The sequence below is a fragment of the Cetorhinus maximus genome, chromosome 5 (assembly GCF_964194155.1).
Source record: "Cetorhinus maximus chromosome 5, sCetMax3.hap1.1, whole genome shotgun sequence".
NCBI classification, from domain to species: Eukaryota; Metazoa; Chordata; class Chondrichthyes; order Lamniformes; family Cetorhinidae; genus Cetorhinus; species Cetorhinus maximus.
This window is the reverse complement of record NC_135883.1, coordinates 111,756,780-111,777,807: the sequence shown is the minus strand read 5'-3', so window position 1 is coordinate 111,777,807 and position 21,028 is coordinate 111,756,780. Positions and strand designations below refer to the sequence as shown.

At 45.3% G+C, this 21,028-nt stretch overlaps 1 protein-coding gene across 1 annotated transcript in view; it reads right to left on the bottom strand.

The window, feature by feature from the left end:
- The window catches only part of me1 (malic enzyme 1, NADP(+)-dependent, cytosolic), a 493,779-nt gene that overhangs the window by 148,599 nt on the left and 324,152 nt on the right, over positions 1-21,028 (bottom strand). Inside the window, exon 7 of the mRNA XM_078542316.1 lies at positions 403-512. Within this exon, the coding sequence (XP_078398442.1) occupies positions 403-512 (110 nt within the window). The remainder of the gene's footprint in view (positions 1-402; positions 513-21,028) is intronic.

Here is a 21,028-nt window from a genome sequence, read left to right as displayed (position 1 = left end):
AAGAAAAATAGTGAGTGAAACGGGCTTCAGAAAAAGAAAACAATGAATAATTAGTACTGTAGCCTAAAGTTCAGATAATCTGCATAAATTCAATCTGAAGATTCAATCCAGCCTTAATTCATGCATATTATAGTAGCAAAATTAGCAGAAAGCTTGCTATTTCAGTTCTTCAAGCATTGATTCAAACCAAGTTCAAAACAAACTATGGATAGAAGGGCTTCTTAGTTCCTGAATTATGGTTAACAATTCTTGACAGATATTCCAAAAACTAGATTAAGCAGTCTGATAATCATCCAGATGGTGGCCCTGGATGCGATTTAACAGGATCCAATGATTAACCTTTGGGGAATCTGTTGTTGGTTATGTGTAGTAGGCAAGTCAAATTTACAACATTATACATACCCTGGATATCATCATTGAAGGTGCAGTATTTGTTGCGATACTTGTTCAGAAGACGGAATGCATTGATGTTGGCAAAATCCTCAAACTGAATAAGACAGTTCTGGCCATACCTAATGAACAAAACATTACTGCTGATTAGAGAGATAGTTTACAGACAAACTACTGAATGTTAAACTATTAGCTTTAATATAGGCAAGAAAGAGAAGGTTACGCAATAGTATCAGGGGATAAAAAAATGAAAACCCAAGCAAATAGCTCAAAGTTATTTTTCTAACTTTTTTCTAAGTTACACATACAATTATTAGTCCAAGAGAGAGACCAGGTAACATATACTTCGAACAATGTTAGGCAGGAACAGAATGGAAGAAAATGAATAGGTGCACCACTTAACAATAATGCTTCATTCTTCTCCATGGGGAAGCATTGTATTTCCCATTGGTTGAAAGGGCAAGAACTCATCTTGCAGGAATTGGCAGTGACTAAACAGTATCTTACCTTTCCATACCACTGTTCGTTCACCTTGCTACACCACTAGTCTCACGCATTGTTTAAAAACTTACAGGCCCAGATCTTAAAGTCTCCCAACAGTTGTGCACCACCCCCCTTGGCGAGTCTCTCAACTCAAAGTCCAAAAATTCTGGAATAATCAGTGGTCGGGATTTTCCGCACCCGCCCGCTGCCAGGATCTTCTGGTCCTGCCGCAAATCAATGGACTTCTGGCTGGGGTGCCACCTCGCCCGCGGCAGGTCCCACCTGCGACAGGGCCAGAAAATCCCAGCCAGTGTCTCTTCTCAGAGCTCTTACCAATGCATCAATATCCTTTCAGGGTTGAGATGCCCAAAACTGCACCATAATGCTTTAAATATGGCCACAACACTGATCTCAGATAAAGTTACAGCAAGTTTTGCAACTTAAAGTCTTGAGAGTTGGCTTAGTATTTAATCAGCCTTTACAAATTGCATCTTAGTATTTAGTTCTGGGCACCAGATTATAAGAAAGCTAGTAGGGTCATGGTGAGTTTACAGCACAAAAAAAATCACTGACATTAAAAATAACCTTTTATCTCTAGTGTTAAGAACTGCTCATAAATTTGCAGGTCGTTTCATGGTAGAGAGAAATTAAAGGGGAGAGCACAGAGGTTTTCAAAATGACGAAAGGTCTTGTAAAAGTCTATAATAAAGCAGCAGAAATTCTGGATTGCCACTGGCCGGGAAAGTTGCAGCTTACTTTTTGCACAAGAGGGTTACTGAGACATGGAATGCTTTAGTTATTACATGTGGCGATTGAGGCTGAGCCCATAAAACCATCAAAAAAGGAATGGATGGACATTTAAAAAGGAAGACTAAAGATTGGGGACAATAGCAGGGGAATTGGATTAGTCAGGCTCAGCTGAATAGGCAGCACAGCAAAGACTTGATGATCCACGTGGCCTCATTCTGTGTTCTTATTTTCATGATTCTGTAAGCTTTCTGTGTAGCTAGTTGGGAAAAAAAGAACTCTTCACCTATGGATTGACTGCAGTTAGTTTTGCTACGGCATTTGGCGTTTCTCTTTCTCCTTCTGTAAATAGTTTATTTTTCACCATTATACATACAGGATATTTTGCAGTACAATGTGCTTCACTCAGCTGCAGTTACTCTTAATTCAGCCTGGCTTTCTGCCTGCATTTCACCACAGAAAATAATACAAATTACAGTAAATCTACTTATGTTTATACTCCCTTAAGTGCATGTTTAGATCTTTTGAAAAGCCAACATTTTCCATTTTTTTTAAAAATAAAAGCCTATTGCTGTCAATCTCTTTCTAAATGCTAACCTATTAATGGTCTAGTTTGTGTAACTAAAATTTGCAGCTATACAAGTAGTTCCAAACTAACTACAGAGTGAAGGTTGGACAAATGTTCTAAAAAAAATAAATTCTGCAATGCAGCACATATCTTTATAATAAGTAACTCAAAACATGTAAAATTTACAGAGGCAACAAAATACAATGGAATGCCTCATCTGCATTGCCAACATGCCAATCGTACAGTATTTCCTATGTAATTGGATATTTTCTTTTGTTAAAATCCCACATTTCAATGTCACCCCAATCGCATTCCTGCAAAACAAAAATCTTATTCACACCAGAGTGAAAAAAGCGCACACAAACCCCACACTAGGGCATTTATCTGTGGTGTGCCGTTCCTAACAATGGAACCCGATATGGCACTTCCACACGCCAGGAGCCAGCTCCCATACGATTCTAATTAAAATTTCAAGAGCCGACGGCGTGCATGGCAGCCACATGTAATCACGCTGTGGGGTGCAGGTATTCACTGGTGGATCCCACCATCAGCTGAGGCTGGGGCCTCAAAAAGCTCTGGGAGCTGCGAGTTTATGCAAACTGTACGAGGGCTCCCTGGGAAACGAGCTTTGCCTGTGATTGCAGACCAGTTGCACTTTTAAAGAGTGAAAGCCCTTGCGATTCACAATTGCTGCTGGCTGTTCCCAGGGAGCTCTAATTGCCACGAGTGCAGTCGATGACCTCTTGCACTCTAGGCAAACGGGCGATGGCCACGAAGACTGATGCTCTTGCTGCCTGCTGTCCTCATCTGTGGAGTAATTGATGAATCCATTCGTATGACAGAGGCAGGCATTGGTCACCTGCACCTGTGTGTGTGTGTGTGGCAGCCTGTGATATGCCACATTTCACCTGTGGAGCTCTGGAAAGCAGTGACAAAAGAATTGCACACCGCAGTAACCTTGAGGGCAAATGGCATGTGTTTCCTGCCAAATCCATGTGGCTGCAGGTCTTACTGCACAAACCCATATACTTCAGCGACCACTTCCAAGGACAACCTCAGTCGTCTTGGCATTGCCTGGCCAACATCTGTTGGTAGCTAGTTCTTACCCTGAGGATTGATGACATGCAGCTTCAGTCTTTTATGATGCCCTCCCTGGATGAGAGCATCCTGACCAGCCTCCCCTCTCTGGTGCTGCCTGCTGCTGGCATTACAGCTTCTGTGGTTGCCCAGTAAGAGCCCTCCTTTGCCTCACCTTCTCCTCCTGCTCCCGACCCCACCATCTGTCCTCCCAAGGATCCTTCTTCTATGCTTTCATGTCCCCAACCCCACTCAACACCCTCTCCCCGCTTAGCGCCGACTTTCCCTTGCTAGTCCCAAGCCTCCATGCAAGCTGCCATTCTCCTGCTTCCTCCCTTGGGTTGCAGAGTTCAACAAAGAGAACTGCTGACCTCAGACAACTGCAAAAAGCCAACTAGTGTACCCACTTTTAAACAAACGTTAACCTGGTGCCAAGAGATTGCCATGTGCTGTTGACTTAATCTTGAAGCTATCATGTCGTTACAAAAGGTTTTAATACAATGAGTTTCCATGGCATGCAAACATATTACAAGAACCCCTGAACAAGTAGGACAGCACCAGGCCTGGCCCACCACAAACACACCACTGACTCAATCTCTGCATCTCAACCTGTCAGACTACTCACCTGGCATCCAGTCCTGGATGAGCTGTAATGCCCTTTCTCTAACTATTGGAAAAATCAAAGCCATCGCCTTAAGCCTCCACCACAAACTATGCATCGTTCGCCACCAAGGTCATCCCTATTCTGAGCAACTGCTTCAGGTAGAATCAGGTTGTCACAACCTCAGCCTCCTGTTGCACCCTAAACTGAACTTCTTTTCCATATGCTTTTTAGTACAAATACAGCCTATTTCCAATTTATAATAGCACCCAGTTCCCACCTACATCAGCCCATCTGCTGCTAAATCCCTCACCCACATTTTGTCATCTCTGGTCTTTATTACTCCAATTGCCTTGTCACTGTCCTCCCATCCTCCACCTTCCATAAATTTTAGCTCATCAAACCTCCGAGGCCTGCACTTTATCATCAACTCCACCTTCACTCGCCTACACCTCATTAATGTTCCTTGTGTTTAAACCCTCTTCATAGTCGTCTTCTCCCTAAAATTGCATCTTTCCCCAGCACTAAAACGCCCTCAAAGTTTATCTTAACTAATTCTAACCTCTTGTGAATCTTCCTTCCCCTTGCCCCTCCCCCACCCCATCTGGTGCTTGCTCAGTTGCTCAGCTGTGAAATGAGGTTTACCTCATGCCAGATGCCTGGATGGGATTGATGTGGCGTAGGAATTGAGATTTAGGTCAAACAACTAGGCCAGAGCAAACAATGCCCTGACTTTTTAACCAAATGAAGCTTGCCCCCTAAAGCTTGGATGGTTTTCTGGCAAGGACACAGGGAGGCCTGGGCACTCGCCATCCACTCCCAAAGATGCTGTCAGCTGTTAGAACTTCCGGCTGCAAGCGCATGCCTGCAGTTGTGTAAGTATGTGTTCACATGAATGGGCTGCCCTTCTACTGATTTTTCCAGGCCTTGTGCCTTAAAAAAAAATGAAAATATGAAAAGAAAACATATATTGATACAGCATTGAAAGGTGTCATTTGTTTCTTAATGAAGTGTTGTTGTTTTAATTTTGTCAGCAAATTATGCTATTCAATTTGCACACACCAAAATCCCACAAACAGCAAAGGAATGACTGATTAGTCACTATTTGTGATGCTGTCAGTTGAAGGAGAAATGTTGGCTAGCCCACCAGAAAGCTGCTCCTCTTCGAATAGTGTCATCGGCCCTTTTACATCCACTTGAACAAACAGACTTAGTTCACAACCCCATCTAAAATATGGCATTTTCAACAGTGCAGTGCTCTTTGAGTACTGTAAACGTGTCAGCCTACATTAATGTGCTAGAGTCCTGGAGTTGAACTTCAACCCACCACTTAATGTCTCAGAAGCCGGAGGGCTGCCAACTAAGCCAAGCTGATATTCACAAGTAGTTTTATGTTGTACTGGTGGTTTTATTTGTGTTTATCACTTTTAGTCCACACATAGTCTCTGGTAAGGTATCAGGTAAGATTAAGTTTGTTAAGAACAACAAATATGCACTTATAAAGCACCTTTCACATCCTGCGAATGTGCCAAAGCACTTTATAGCCAACAAATTATTTTGGAAGTGTGGTCACTTTTGTTTTCTAGGCATAGACAGAAGCCAATGTGTGCACAGCAAGGATGCTTCAGGACGCTTGAGAGAGAAATAATCAACAACCTTGGTGGCCCAGGGAAGGGGCAAGTTTGAGAACATAAGCTTACGACAAAAAAAATAAATTAATGGACCAAGATATAAAAGGCCTTGGTTTGGAAATATAATATTTTATTTCCATATTTCTGACTGTTATAAATTAATGCTGGAAAATGTCTTCTCATATGGCCTTCCAGCAATAAGAATTTGCAAGCCAAGAACAACACATCAATCTCTAACACTTATACACTTGGCTTGGGATGAGCTTTTCTTTAGGGTGTATTTCATTCATATTCTACAAGAAAACTGAAATTACACGTAAATATCCAGACACTCAGTAAATGACAGGCAACATTATGTACCTAGCTCAACCCCTACATACCTGAACAGAATATAAGGCATTGCAAGGAGATAAAATAAGGACATCTTTCTTTTGGCACAAATATATATGAACGCAGGTCACAGTGTTAAATGCTTTCTGCTCGCGTCATTGAAAAACAGTTTACGAAAAGAAGCCTTCAACACACATTGCTGGCCTAAATTTAAGGATAAGAGACATAGTTGGCTATCAAAATCTTTCCGCCTCTGGGATGTGGGCTCAAATCCAGCCCAGACTGATGGAATGAAAATCATCTCCTCTAGTGGCCTGGATTAAAATCAGTTTGGGCAGCGTCAACCACTTTTTAAAAACTGTTGTTGCCTGCCACAATTTGATTATCTCAGGTCATAGGGATATCTGATGCAGGAAATTCATACCAGTGTAATCTTGAGGTTTAGCTCTCGGGTACATTTTTGGCGATGATGATGCTGTATTTAACTACAACATACCTGTACTGGTGCGGATGAGGGGGGTGGGGGGGGTGAGAAAAGGATATTTAACATGAAATTATTCATAACCTGGTGACAGCTTCCTTAACAAAGCAAAGGCCCTTGCAGATACTGCTCTGACTATGTGCACCTCTGCTCGTATATTCTGGTACATATTGAAGGCAACAACAAAAGACTATATTTGAAAAGTGCATTAGAAATAAGCTTCCTACTATTGCTAACAGGCTCTTCAATTTACTTTTCCACCTTTGGCCTGGCTCCTAGAAATCCTGGATGCAAGAGACCCTAGTGCAAAATGATGGGGGAATTGGCTGCATAATATTATGTGCACTTAGTTTGCACTCTTCTTGCAGCCACTGAAAACAACAAACACACTGCAAGCTGAAAAACAACAAGTGGAGATCCAATGTATCAGAACTTTGATTGATTTTCCGACTGAGTAGACAAAATTGGGAAATCTACATTTCAGTGTTGCCATCAAGCAGCCTGATGATGATTTACATAGTCGTGTGTAGAATGAAGTTCCTCTATTGCTATCAGAGTAGGTGGAGGGGAGTATAGTCACCAGAGTATAGACCCATGCTACTTGATCTCTCCTCATAAGAGATTTTTAAAATATTTTGTTTTACTATTCTTCCCACCAAAGTAAATAACCTCACATTTCTCCACATTATACTCCATCGCCCACATTCTTGCCCATTCACATAACCTGTGAGCTTCCAAACCCATGACCATTACCATCTAGAAGGGCAAGGGCAGCAGGTAGATGGGAATACCACCACCTGGAAGTTCGGCTCCAAGTCACTCATCATCCTGACTTGGATATATATCACCGTTCCTTCACTGTTGCTGGGTAAAAATCCTGGAACTCCCTAACAGCACTGTGGGTATACCGACACCACATGGACTGCAGCAGTTCAAGAAGGCAGCTCACCACCACCTTCTCAAGGGCAACTAGGGATGGGTAATAAATGCTGGCCCAGTCAGCAAAGCCCACATCCCATGAATGAATTAAAACAAATGCTCAGTGAAAAGTCCCTACAGCTGTTGCTGTGTCCCCCACATCCTCAGCGAAAGGCTCCTTACAGTAGCTACTGAATAGCGGGAAATAATAATATCTAGGTATAGAAAGAGCCCTTTTTGCAGTCATGACTGGTAGGCCGAAATGGTATGTTGCTTCCTTACCAAGAGAAACTTCTGGAAAGGAACCAAAGTACCAAAAATTGCACTCCATGTTAAAAATCAATGACGCAGGTTCAAGTACTCAGGTGGTCTTACAGAAGGAGCTTAAGCAAATGGGTGCAGGGTTGCAAAACCAGACCTCCAGGATAGCAATCTCTGGATTGCTTTTTACAACATGCTAGGTAGATTACAGAGAGGAAGGTGAGGAAAGTAAACACATAAGATTCATATTCTTGGGACATGGGAGCTATACCAAAGGGTGAACATCACCAAAATTGAAGCAATATTTACTTCCTTGCACAGACAGTAAATTGAGCAATTGGAGAGGAGTAAACTAAAATAGCTGGGCAAAATTGAAGTTTGAGACTGAAGAGGAAGAGAGAGAAGAGAAGAGAAAAAGAGGGGAGAGAGAGAGAGAGAGAGAGGGGAGAGAGAGAGAGAGAGAGAGAGAGAGAGGGGAGAGAGAATATGGAGAGTGAGGAGAGAGAGAATAAAGAGAGATAATAGAGAGAGAGAATAAAGAGAGAATTCTATCGATCTTAGCCTTGAATATATTTAATAACTGAGCAGCCACAGCCTTCTCAGGTAGAGAATTTCAAAGATTCAAATCCCTTTGAGTGAAGAAATTTCACCTCAACTCAGTTTTAACTGGCCACTCTCTTATGTTGAAACTATGCCCCCTGGTTTCCAGACTAGAGGAAACAGATTCTCAGCATCTACCCTGTCAAGCCTTCTCAGAATAGAAACATAGAAAATAGGAGGAGGCTATTTGGCCCTTCCAGCCTGCTCCGCCATTCATTATGATCATGGCTGATCATCCAACTCAATAACCTGCTCCCGCTCTCTCCCCATATCCTTTGATCCCTTTCGCCCCAAGAACTATATCTAACTCTTTGTTGAAAACATGTAATGTTTTGGCCTCAGCCACTTTCTGTGGTAGTGAATTCCACAGGCTCACCACTCTCTGGGTGAAGAAATCTCTCATCTCAGTCCTAAATGGTCTACCCCGTATCCTCAGACTGCGACACCTGGTTCTGGACTCCCCCACCATCAGGAACATCCTTCCTGCATCTACCCTGTCTAGTCCTGTTAGAATTTCATAGGTTTCTGAGATCCCCCATCATTCTTCTGAACTCCAGTGAATATAATCCGAACCAACTCAATCTCTCCTCATATGTCAGTCCCGCCATCTCAGGAATCAGTCTGGTAAACCTTCGCTGCACTCCCTCTATAGCAAGAACATCCTTCCTCAGATAAGGAGACAAAAAATGCACACAACATTCCAGGTGTGGTCTCACCAAGGCCCTGTATGATTGCAGCAAGACATCTCTACTCCTGTTCTCGAATCCTCTCGCTATGAAAGCCAACATACCATTTGCCTTCTTTATCGCCTGCTGCACTTGCCATGCTTACTTTCTGCGACTGGTATACGAGGACGCCCAGGTCTTGTTGCACATTCCCCTCTCTCAATTTATAGCCATTCAGATAATAATCTGCCTTCCTGCTTTTGTTACCAAAGTGGATAACCTCACATTTATCCACATTATACTGCATCTGCCCACTCACTCAGCTTGTCCAAATCACAATGAAGCATCTCTGCATCCTCCTCACAGCTCACCCTCCCATCCAGTTTTGTCTCATCTGCAAATTTGGAGATATTACATTTAGTTCCCTCAACTAAATCATTAATACATATTGTAAATAGCTGGGGTCCCAGCACCGATCTCTGCAGTACCCCACTAGTCTCTGCCTGCCATTTGGAAAAAGACCCGTTTATTCCTACTCTTTGTTTCCTGTATGCTAACCAGTTTTCTATCCATCTCAATACACTACCCACAATCCCATGCACTTTAATTTTACACACTAATCTCTTATATGGGACTTTGTCGAAAGCCTTCTGAAAGTCCAAATAAACCATATTCACTGGCTCCCCCTCATCAACTCTACTAGTTATATCGTCGGAAAATTCCAGTAGATTTATCAAGCATGATTTTCCTTTCGTAAATCCATGCTAACTCTGTCCGATTCTGTCAGTTTTCCAAATGCTCAGCTATTAAATCTTTTATAATGGACTCTAGAATTTTCCCCACTACCAATGTCAGGCTGACTGGTCCATAATTCCCTGTTTTCTCTCTACCTTCCTTTTTAAATAGCGGGGTTACATTAGCTACCCTCCACTCTGTAGGAACTGTTCCAGAGTCTATAGAATTTCAGAAGATGACCACCAATGGATCCACTATTTCTAGGGCCACTTCCTTAAGTACTCTGGGATGTAGATTATCTGCCCCTGGGGATTTATCGGCCTTCAATCCCATCAATTTCCCCAACACCATTTCCCTACTAATACAGGTTTCTTTCAGTTCCTCCCTCTCACTAAACCCTGTGTTCCCCAACATTTCTGGTATGTTATTAGTGTCCTCCTTTGTGAAGACAGAGCCAAAGTATGTATTTAGTTGGTCAGCCATTTCTTTGTTCCCCTGTTTAAATTCCCCTGTTTCTGACTGTAAGGGAGCTACATTTGTCTTCACCAATCTTTTTTTCTTCACATACCTATAGAAACTTTTAGTCAGGTTTACTGCCATAAGCTTACTCTCATACTCTATTTTCCCCTTCTTAATCCCATGGTCCTCTTTTGCTGAATTTTAAACTGCTCCCAATCCTGAGGTTTGTTGTTTTTTCTGGCCAATTTTATGCCTCTTCCTTGGATCTAATACTATCTCTAATTTCCCTTGTAAGCCATGGTTTGGCCACCTTTCCTGTTTTACTTTTGCACCAAACAGGAATAAACATTTGTTGCAGTTCACCCATACGCTCTTTGAATGCTTACCATTGCCTATCCACTGTCATCCCTTTAAGTAACGTTTCCCAATCCATCATAGCCAACTCATGCCTCATACCATCCTTTATTAAGATTCAGGACCCTAGGCTCAGAATCAACTACGTCACTCTCCACCTTGATGAAGAATTCTATCATATTATGGTCGCTCATCCCCAAGGGGCCTCGCACAACTAGATTGCCAATCATTTATTTCTCATTACACAATAGAGTGGTCTATTCTCTAGTTGGTTCCTCAATGTACTGGTCCAGAAAAAAATCCCGTATACATTCCAGAAATTCCTCCTCTACTGTGTTGTTACTAATTTGATTTGCCCAATCTATATGCAGATTAAAGTCACCCATAATTACAGATGTTCCTTTATTGTATGCGTCTCTAATTTTCTGTTTAATACCATTCCCAACATCATTACAGTTTGGGAGTCTATATACAACCCCCACTAACGTTTTTTGCCACTTAGTGTTTCTCAGCTCTACCCATACAGATTCCACATCGTCAGAGCTAATATCTTTCCTCACTATTGCGTTAATTTCCTCTTTAACCAGCAATGCAACTCCGCTGCCTTTTTCTTCTTGTCTGCCCTTTCTAAATACTGAATACCCCTACATGTTCAGTTCCCATCCCTGGTCACCCTGCAGCCATGTCTCCATAATCCCAACTAAATCATACCTGTATACATCTATTTGCACGGTTAATTCATCCACTTTATTGCGAATGCTCCTTGCGTTAAGACACAAAGCCTTAAGGGTTGTCTTTTTAACATTACTTGTCCCGTTCCCACTATTTTTCACTGAGGTCCTGTACGTTTCTTGCCCTTGATTTCTCTGCCTATCACTTTTCTTATTCCCCTTTATCTTTTGTTCTTGTCCTTGATTCCCCCTCCTATGACTCCTTGCATAGGTTCCCGTCCCCCTGCCATTTCAGTTTAAACCCTCCCCAACCACTCTAGCAAATATTCCCCCTAGGGCATCAGTCCCAGTCCTGCCCAGGTGTAACTCGTCCAGTTTGCACTGGTCCCACCTCCCCCAGAACTGGTCCCAATGTCCCAGGAATCTGAAACCCTCCCCCTCACACACACTCTTCAGCCACGTATTCATCCAATATATCCTGCTATTTCTACTCTGACTAGCATGTGGCACTGGTAGTAATCCTGAGATCACTGCCATTGAGGTTCTACTTTTCAACTTACTTCCTAACTCCCTATATTCTGCTTTTAGGACCTCATCCGTTTTTTTTTACTTATGTCGTTTGTACCAATGTATACCACAACCACTGGCTGTTCACTCTCCCCCTTCAGAATGTCCTGTAGCCGCTCTGAGACATCCTTGACCCAAACACCAGGGAGGCAACATACCATCCTGGAGTCTCATTTGCGGCCACAGAAACGCCTATCTATTCCCCTTACAATTGAATCCCCTATAGCTATTGCATTCCCACACTTTTTACCCCTATCCTGTGCAGCAGAGCCAACCGTGGTGCAACGAATTTGGCTGTTGCTGCTTTCCCGAGAGGTCATTCCCCTCAACAGTATCCAAAGTGGTATATCTGTTTTGCAGGGGAATAGCCACAGGAGATTCCTGCACTGCCTACCTAGTCCTCTTACTCTGCCTGGTGGTCACCCATTCCATTCCTGCCTGTGGACTCAGCCTGCGGTGTGACCACCTCTCTATACGTGCTATCCACAATAATCTCCACCTCGCGGATGCTCCACAGTGTCCCCAGTGTCCGAAACCCAGACTTCCAGGAGCTGCAACTGGAGACACTTCCTGCACGCATGCTGGCCCCGGGCACTGGAAATGTTCCCGGTTTCCCACAGAGCAGGAGGAGTACACCACAGCTGAGCTCTTCTGCCATGACTTACCCCTTTAAATTAAATTAAACCTTTTGGAAGATACTTAATATCAAATAATATCAATTACTCTAGGACTCTTCTTCCCTGCTCCTCGTTGTTATAGAATATAGCCCTTACAAACGATGAACCACAAAATAAGACATTAAAAGCTATAAGCGATAAAAATATAAATACTTACATGACCATATTCACGGTACTCAAAGGATCACCTCGTTCCCTCCTCACCGAACTCCCAAAACAGCACTCCCTTACATGTTTCAATGAGATTACCTTTCATTAATCTAAACCAGAATATCGAGCATGCTACTCGATCTCTCCTCATAGGGGATTTTAAAAATATTTTGTTGTACTATTCTTCCCACCAAAGTAAACAACCTCACATTTCCCCACATTATATTCCATTGGCCACATCTTTGCCGTTCATAGAGCCTGTCGATATCCCTTTGCATAGTCTGTGTCCACCTCACAGCTTACTTCCCCAACTAGCTTTCTATCATCAGTAAACTTGGGTGCATTGCACTTGGTCCCTTCATCTAAGCTATTAATATAAATATATTATATGTAAATGGCTGAGACTTCAGCACCGATTCTTGCAAGCAAACCATTAGTAACAAACTGCCATTTTAAGAAGGTCTGTTTATTCCTGTTGTTTTCTGTCCTTTAATCCAGTAACCATGCTAACAAATTACCACTTACTATGCAATTCTTTATTTTGTATAACAACCTTTCATGTGGCACATTACAGAATGTCTTTTGGAAATCTAAATATAATATATCCGCTAGTCCCCTTTCTCTACTCCACTAGTTACATCCTCAAAACAGTTACCAAATTTCCCTGATTTGAGTTTATTCACTGATGCACCATGATTAAACACTCTGCCCCTTCTTGTCACATTCTGCCCATCTTTACCTAAATTGCTACATCGCTACATGGCCTTGACTTTTATCTTTAGATTTATAAATTTCCCCTCACCTAAACCCTCTGTCATCACACCCCCACAGCAATTTTTTCCAATTGAAGTCCTAGTTATTTGTTTCACCAGGACACTAATCGCAACCCAGTTTAAATAGAGCGCATCCCAACAGAACAGCTCTCTCTTTCCCCAGTACTGGTGCCAGTAACACAGACAGGATTTTACTCTCATCAGGCAGGCTCGGCTGGGAAGCCAACCAATTAAGACCCACTGAGCGTGAAACGCAGCTCGTCACTGGCCGGGAAGGGGCGAGCGGGGGCCTACTGGCCGCCAGGTCCAATGGTGACCCAGCGGCCAGTTTAAAATTGGCACAGGCAGCCCCAGAAAGACTGCCAGGGAAGGACATCTCTCTGCCGTTGTAAAGATGGACTCGAGTGCAGCAGCAAAAAGCAGGTGGTGGTGGTGGTGGTGGTGGGGGGGGGTGCAGGTCAAGTGGGCACTCGGTCCCTCATTTTTCCGACGAGTGCCTCGCTGCCTTCCTGGAGAAGGTGAATTCCAGGAGGGACACCCATGACCCTAGAGATGGAAGGAGGAGGCCACCGCAGCTCACCAAGAGGGCATGGGAGGAGGTGGCAGCCCAGTTGAGCCGCCATGATGTGGTGTGATGCACCACCAGAAGCGCTTCAATGACCTGCTGTGCTCAGGAAGGGTGAGTACCATGTTGGCATGGGTCAGTGTTCAGTTGTTTTGGGCTGTCCGTCTCCCCGTGGAGCTCAGAGGTGTTAGAGTCTGAGTGCCAACTGGCAGTGACGCTGGAGCTGGCCATGGGGCTGAGCTCTGGCCGCTTTGACTGAGTGCCTTGCTGCTCGAGGGCCATGACACTGATGTGCCCTGAAAGATGTTCCTCAGCTGAGGTTAGCCAGGCTTCAATGGCTAGAGTTAGAGAGTGGGCTAATCAATGCTCTTCTGTCCTTTCAGGAGAAGACATCCCATGACAATATTGAGATATCGCAGGCTGGTGTAGGACCCCCACACCTCCTCATCCTCTCCTTCTATGAGCAGGAGGCCTTGGAGCTCGAGAGGCACATGCACCACGGTCAAGCGGCCGTGGTGAGGCTGGGGTGTCAGTCAAAGGTAAGTGGGCAGTGCACTGAGATGATAATCTCAGCTTGTTCAACCGTTCTAGTGTAGTCTCTTCATTGATGTGAGCCTTGAACCTGGATTCCCCATTGATCATTGAAAGACAAGGGCACCATAATGCAGATCTCCATCGTCTCACCAGGGTGCCTGGCATGCACAGTTACAGTGTGATGACTTTAATTAATGACATGTCCTCCTTCTCTCTTTTAGGTTCACCAGCAGGCGTTCACTCTCTGGACCCGGAAGAGCCACCCCTGATACCCAAGGACCACCATGCTCCCCAAGCACCTGCGTCACACCTCTCTCTGAACCAGGCACCAGCACAGATACCAGCACCTCTGTGGCATTAGTTCGGCAGCTAGTATCGTTGGTGCAGATTGGTTAAGGCACTTCACACTCGCTTGAGGTAAAGGCGGAGGCAGAGTGTGCCCAGGGCTCCAGTTGTCGGAGGACTGCTGGAGATCAGGACAATGCTCAGTCGAAGGCAGATGATGAGCCTCTGGAGTCATCTATTAGGCAGCAGATGCTGGACGTCCAGCAGGGTGTGTGGGAGGGTCTGGCAGAGATCCAAGAGGAAAATGTGTGCCATGGTCTCCATTGTGGAGGAGTCCCTATGGAGTATGAACACTGCGCTGACCCTCATGGTTGAGTGTAATGCCTCCTCCATGGAGAGATTGGCAACTCTCAGAGTGGCTGCTCCAGGGATAGGATCAGGGGCTCCTGGGGATGCGCTCAGACCTGCAATCCCTCACAGGCACTGACCTCAGCCGGTCAGTATCCATGTTGAGATAGATGGGGCACTCAGTATCCCAGCTAGGTGCCTGTCCATCAATGGCAAGCAGGGAGGTCCAAGCAGCCTAACGTTGGCGCACCAGCTGCCTGTCATCTCTACGGGCTCCTCTCATAGCACTCTGGATGACAGCAGCAGCTCCTCTGCCAGTGACCGTCATATCTGATGAGGCTGCGGTGAGTGGGGAGATGCCAGCCGTGGCACTGGTTGCTCCCTCCCAGGCAGGGCCAGCACAGGCTCCATTGGCCAGAGGATGACCGCCAAGGTCATCAAAGCCAACAGAACAGCAGAGTCAGCAGGCTGTCTCCAATGACAGTGCCAGCGATGGGGGGCACCTAGACGTAGCACCCAAAAAGCTCAGCTTAAAGCACAAGAGGGACCGGTCACGGGTGATCTTTTGTTCTAGCATTTTGTTTTCATTTTAAATGGTGTGACCACCAACACTGGTTCTTTTCCATTGAAGATTATGCGAGTTCCAACATTAAATTACATTTGCTTTTGTGTTATTGACCTGAGTGTCCGGAGTATGCTTCATTTGTTTTGTAGGTGCAGAGTACGCCAGTATGTAATGCTGGACATGGGTGGCTTAAAACCTTATTGCACAGGCACTGAGTGTATCTTGGAGGCTAAGGAAAGGGTCATTTCTGCGATCCAGGATGGAGGTGGCAGCCTTGGCCTGAGGCGGTAGCTCATATTTGGCAGCCAAGCTGAAGCAACATTGGATCGAGGCATCCCTGGAACCCCTGCCTCCCTGGAGGTTACAGAGGCCTGGCTCCCTCAGCATTCTCTTCACCGTGCTACTCTTCTGACTCACGACGAAATTCATCCTCTGTGGCTTGTGCAGCTGTGTCAAGATCCTCTTCCTCCAGTGGGTCCCCCCTTGCCAGTGCCAGATTGTGGTGAGCGCAGCATGCAACCACCATCAATGATACCCGCTCTGGGGGTATTGTCATGCTCCCCCTGCATGTTCTTGGCATCGGAAGCGCATCTTGAGAAGACCTATGGTGCTCTCTACTACTGCCCATGGAGCCATGGCTCCTGTTGTATCGCTGCTCTGCCTCTGTTCTTGGGTGGCAGAGCAGCGTCTTGAGCCACCTTTTCAACAGATAGCCCTTGTCAACCAGCAGCCATCCATCCAGTCAGGCTGGAGCACTGAAGAGCCTCTGCACCTGGGAGTGTCTGAGGATGTATTAATCTTGGGAGCTGCCAGGGTACATTGCACAGACTTGCAGAATCTGCTTCCTGTGGTCACACACTATCATGGAGTGGAATCCCTTCCTGTTAACGAAGGCACCCGGCTGAATCGCTGGTACCTTAATGGCCACACAAGTGCAGTCGATGACACCCTGGACGTGGGGGAACCCAGCAATCGCTGCAAAGCCTCTGGCTCATTCAGCCTAGCTTGCTTCATCCATATGGAAATGAAGGAAAATCAATACCTACCTGAACAGAACTTCTGCCCCCAGCTTGAGGCAAATACGGACAGCTGACTGGGACACTCTACACAGACCCCCCCACTGACCCCTGGAAAGAGTCGGAGGCGTAGAAGTTGAGCCCACTGACCTTCAGAGCCACTGGGATGGGGTGTCCACCCACACAGTCGGAGCTGATCTCTGGCCCAAACATCTGACAAATGGAGGTCACAGTCTCCCTTCAGAGGCAGAGCCTCCTTTGGCATTGCACCTCGGACATATTGAGGTAGCTGCACTGCCGCCTGTAAACACTGGCAGCAGGATAGTGATGCCTTCTGCGGCCCCTTCCGCCTTGGACTTCCTGCTGGCCCTGCAACCCTTGTGCCTGCACCTCTCCTCCCACAGGTCGCTCCCTTGGAAGCTGCATTGAGACACGAGGCCTCCTTTCCCTTGCACCCCTCTGTTCCTCCTGAGGTGCCGCCTCCAGCAGAGGCCACAATCCCCGTTAACAGGGTAATGGAAGGTAGACCTTGAAGGGTCCACATGGTCTGAATCCTCCGTGGGCATGGAAGACAATGAATCCAGAAATGAAGCCTGGAAATACTAAGAATGAAGTCCCGATCAGCGCTTAAGCTGCCAAGTCTCATTAAGCCACCATTAGCAAGTTACCTTCAAAACTCCTCACTACTGGCATTGATCTTGCTGCTGACCCTTCTTATGTCGCCTGTGGATGAGGCTTAGCAAATTGTGGCCTGCCCGTTTTGCCCGCACGACAAGCGAAAAATCGCACGGGCAATGTTAAATTGTGGTCAATCGGGTTGTCAAGGACATTAACTAGCCTATTAATTAATGGCGAGTGCAGCTCCGACTCCCACACGCGCCCGCCAAGCAAAATATCATGCGAGTGCGCGATGACGTTAGGATGCTCGCTCGATGTCATCGCACATCATTTTACATTCGAGCAGGTCATACGCACGCCCGCCCAGCAAAAAATTCTGCCCCATGAGCCAAAATTCTTGGTCCTGCACACAACCCTGAGCCATGCATTTAACTCTCTGATCTGTCTGACCTTATGCCAATTAGCAAATCCTGAGATTACTAATTTTGAGGTTCTCCTTATTAATTTAGACTAGCTGCCTCAGCAGAACCTCATACCTAGCTCTACCTACTCTATTGTTTCTTACATGGACCACAGTAATTGGATACCCACCCTCTCTCACCTAACTTTTCTCCAACCATGTGGAAACGCCCTTAATCCTGGCACCAGGCAAGTACTTAGCTCCACATCCACTATCTTCGTGTGGTGGCTGCAAGACCATGATGAGAGAGACATTGGGTAGAGTAGACCTATATTCCATGGAGTTGAGATAGAGATGATCCAATTGAAAGATATATAGCTCTTAATGGGCTTGATATGCGAACTAGAGATAGGAGCAGGAGATGACCATACAGGGCTTCAAGCCTGCTCCACCATTCAATATAATCATGGCTGATCCTCTATCTCAAATTCACTTTCCCATCTGCTCACCATATCCCTCAATTCCCTGAGAGCAAAATCTGTCCATCTCAGCCTTAAGTATACACAATGATGGAGCACGTACAACTTTGAATGAAGAAATTTCTCCTCATGTCAGTCCTAAATGATTGGCTCCTTATCCTGAGACTGTGCCCCCATGTTCTGGATTCAACAGCCAGGGAACCTCTGTGTTTACCCTGTCAATCCCCTGCAGAATCTTGTATGTTTCAAGGAGATTACATTGAGGTCCTTTCTCTTTGATCTATTTATCTAGAACTTAAAAGGGCACTATGCTTGTAATACTTAGATAAATGATAAATTAAACATGTACCTGATTACTCAGCTCCCTCCATTCATCACTCTAAGAATAATGTCACCTTTTGAACTTTCACCTTCAATATTTGGTGTCAATTGCTGCTCCCGTCTGCCACTCCTTTTAAGATCACTGGTGCTCAAGGCTCCTGTCCTTTTGGTCTCCTGAAACTTTGATCCATTACTTTGGGAGTTGAGGAAGAATTTCTGTATAATGGGCACTCTCCCTCCCATTAGGGCAAGTAACCAAATCTTTTCTTTGGATTTATTTCACTGAAATTTCTCAGGCAGGCAGTAGCAGGCGGCTGGATTTCGCTTGCTGACAAGAATCCAACAAGACGATCGCTCAGCATGCATATACACAGCCTCTCTGCCCAAGGTAATAGGTTAGGTCACATCAGGTTCAGGGAGGCAGTGGAAATCCAAGTTTCTCACGTTGGGAAAAGTAAACTCCAAGCCAATTTTATCAGGCAGCATCAGGAAAGCAATACACACCCAACCAACTACACTATTGGCATTTGCCACACCCTCCTGTGCAAGCAATCATCTGGATGTACTGGCATGGTAACAGTTAACAAGTTGTTCCACCTCCAACATCCAAAGTCCATTAAGTGCACAAAGCAATTTGACAAGATTACATATGCAGGATCCCTGAACAGACCAAGGATACCAGCAATGAAATCCTGCTGTAAAAGCACAGCTGCCTCACAGTAAGTACAGAACTCAAGAAGCCACCGCAATAATGGTGATATAGGACTCAATTTACATCACAAGTTGGTGCTCAGCCTTGGGTGTCAGACCCATTGGAATTCCTGAGGTCAGGTTGTTAATATACATTGGGTGGGCATATATGGCAATATTGCACAGCTTGGGCACCTGCTGGAATGAGAGCAGGGATTGAGGCAGATGGCATCCACCTGGGTACAGTGCCAGCTGGTTAAGCAGATGATGTGGAAAATGCATAAAAAGTGATCCCCTTTTCAGGAAGGCTACTTTCCCTCTGGCTTACTCTGACCCTCCATGAATATAAGCCATTAAGTGTTTCCAAAGTCCACACTTGCAGATTTAGACCAAAGTGGGTTTCGGGTTTGTTGATCATTTCCCTTCTTCAAAGTATTTTGGGATCGAGTTGTGTTTAAGAGCTTTAATGCTTTAAAATTAAATGATGGCTGCTTTATGGAATTCACTTGACGCAGTGAGGGTCAAATGTCCATCGCAGGTTTGTTTGTCAGAAAGGCCCACATTCAATGCAATAGGAACAAGAGTATACCATTTTGCCCCACAAACTTGTGCCACCAATCAATGAGAATTTGCGTGAGATAGCAGGGTGGGTGGAGGGTGCTAGAGGAAAAGAAGTAGGGTGTGTTACCTTTCCCACACCTTAATTTCCCTCACCCAGCTAGAACTCCTGTTGGTTCTTCTTCTATTCGGGGGCACAGGCCTAAGTGCTTGATCCATTCCTTTCCCACACAACTCCACTCCCCCACCACCCTCCTCCCCCCCACCCCCCCATATTATCTGGCCATCAGCTCTGGTTAGTGGTGGTAATTGCTCCATGTTTGTCAACTAGAGGGCCTAATAGAGAACTACGCTCACTTCAATTCAGCTCTGGCACCGTTACACTGAATTTTCAGTCTCAGCTGAGGTCTATAGTGGAAAATGTATTACTGCCTGTTAAAGTTGGCTTCTGCTTCTTCTGAACCACCTAAATGTTCCTGCAACTTAAGGGGGCTGTAAATTTGTTCATGGGAATACTATCATAAATACCTAATTACCACACAACTCAAAAAATTGGGCTGTGATTATGGCTGGATCTGGGCAGAAGTCAGTTTCCTGACTCTGTAGGGGTAGAATCTGGAAAATTTATCCAGTCAATTTAGACTGCAGGACGGGAGGAGGAGAGATGGCTATTGACAAGCCAACAGCCAAATTACCAAGGAGGAAGTCAGCAGTACCCTGTCTGGGAAAACATGGCTAGTTGAGTTTTGAAGGCGGCTTAGGACTGCTCTTGATCTTTTCATTGAGAACTGTTGGCATGACATCGGCCATCTTAATTTCTCTGCTCCCTCACCCACTCTAACCTGTCTCTCTCTGAACTTGCTACATTCCGTTCTCTCAGGTGTAACCCTGATTTTGTTATTATACCTGCTGACAAGGGTGGTGCTGCTGTTGTCTGCTGTACTAATCTCTTGCAGAGGCTGAGCACCAACTCAGACAGTTCCTCCTACCCCACCCCGGACCATGGCCCCACCACCAAACATCAAGCTGTTGTTTCCAGGGCTGTCACTGACCACATCTCCTCTGGAGATCTACAACATCTCAGTCCCCCAAACCCAAGCAGCCCACTTTTACCTCTCTCCCAAAATCCACAAAGAGGACTGTCTTGGTATACACATTGTTTCAACCAGCTCCTGCCCCACTGAACTTATTTCTTCCTATCTTGACTATTTTGTCTCCCCTTGTCCAGCCTCTTCCCACCTACATTCATGACTCTTCTATGCCGACATCAATATAACGATTTCCAGTTTCTTGGCCCTGACCACCACCTCTTCACCGTGGATGTCCAATTGCTCTACACCTACATACCCCACCAGGATGGTCTGAGGGCTCTCCGCTTCTTCCTTGAACAGAGGCTTGAACAGTCCCCATCCACCACCACTCTCCTCCGTCTGGCTGTACTTGTTCTCTCATTGAACAATTTCTCCTTTAGCTTGTCACACTTCCTCAAAATAAAAGGTGTTACTACGGTG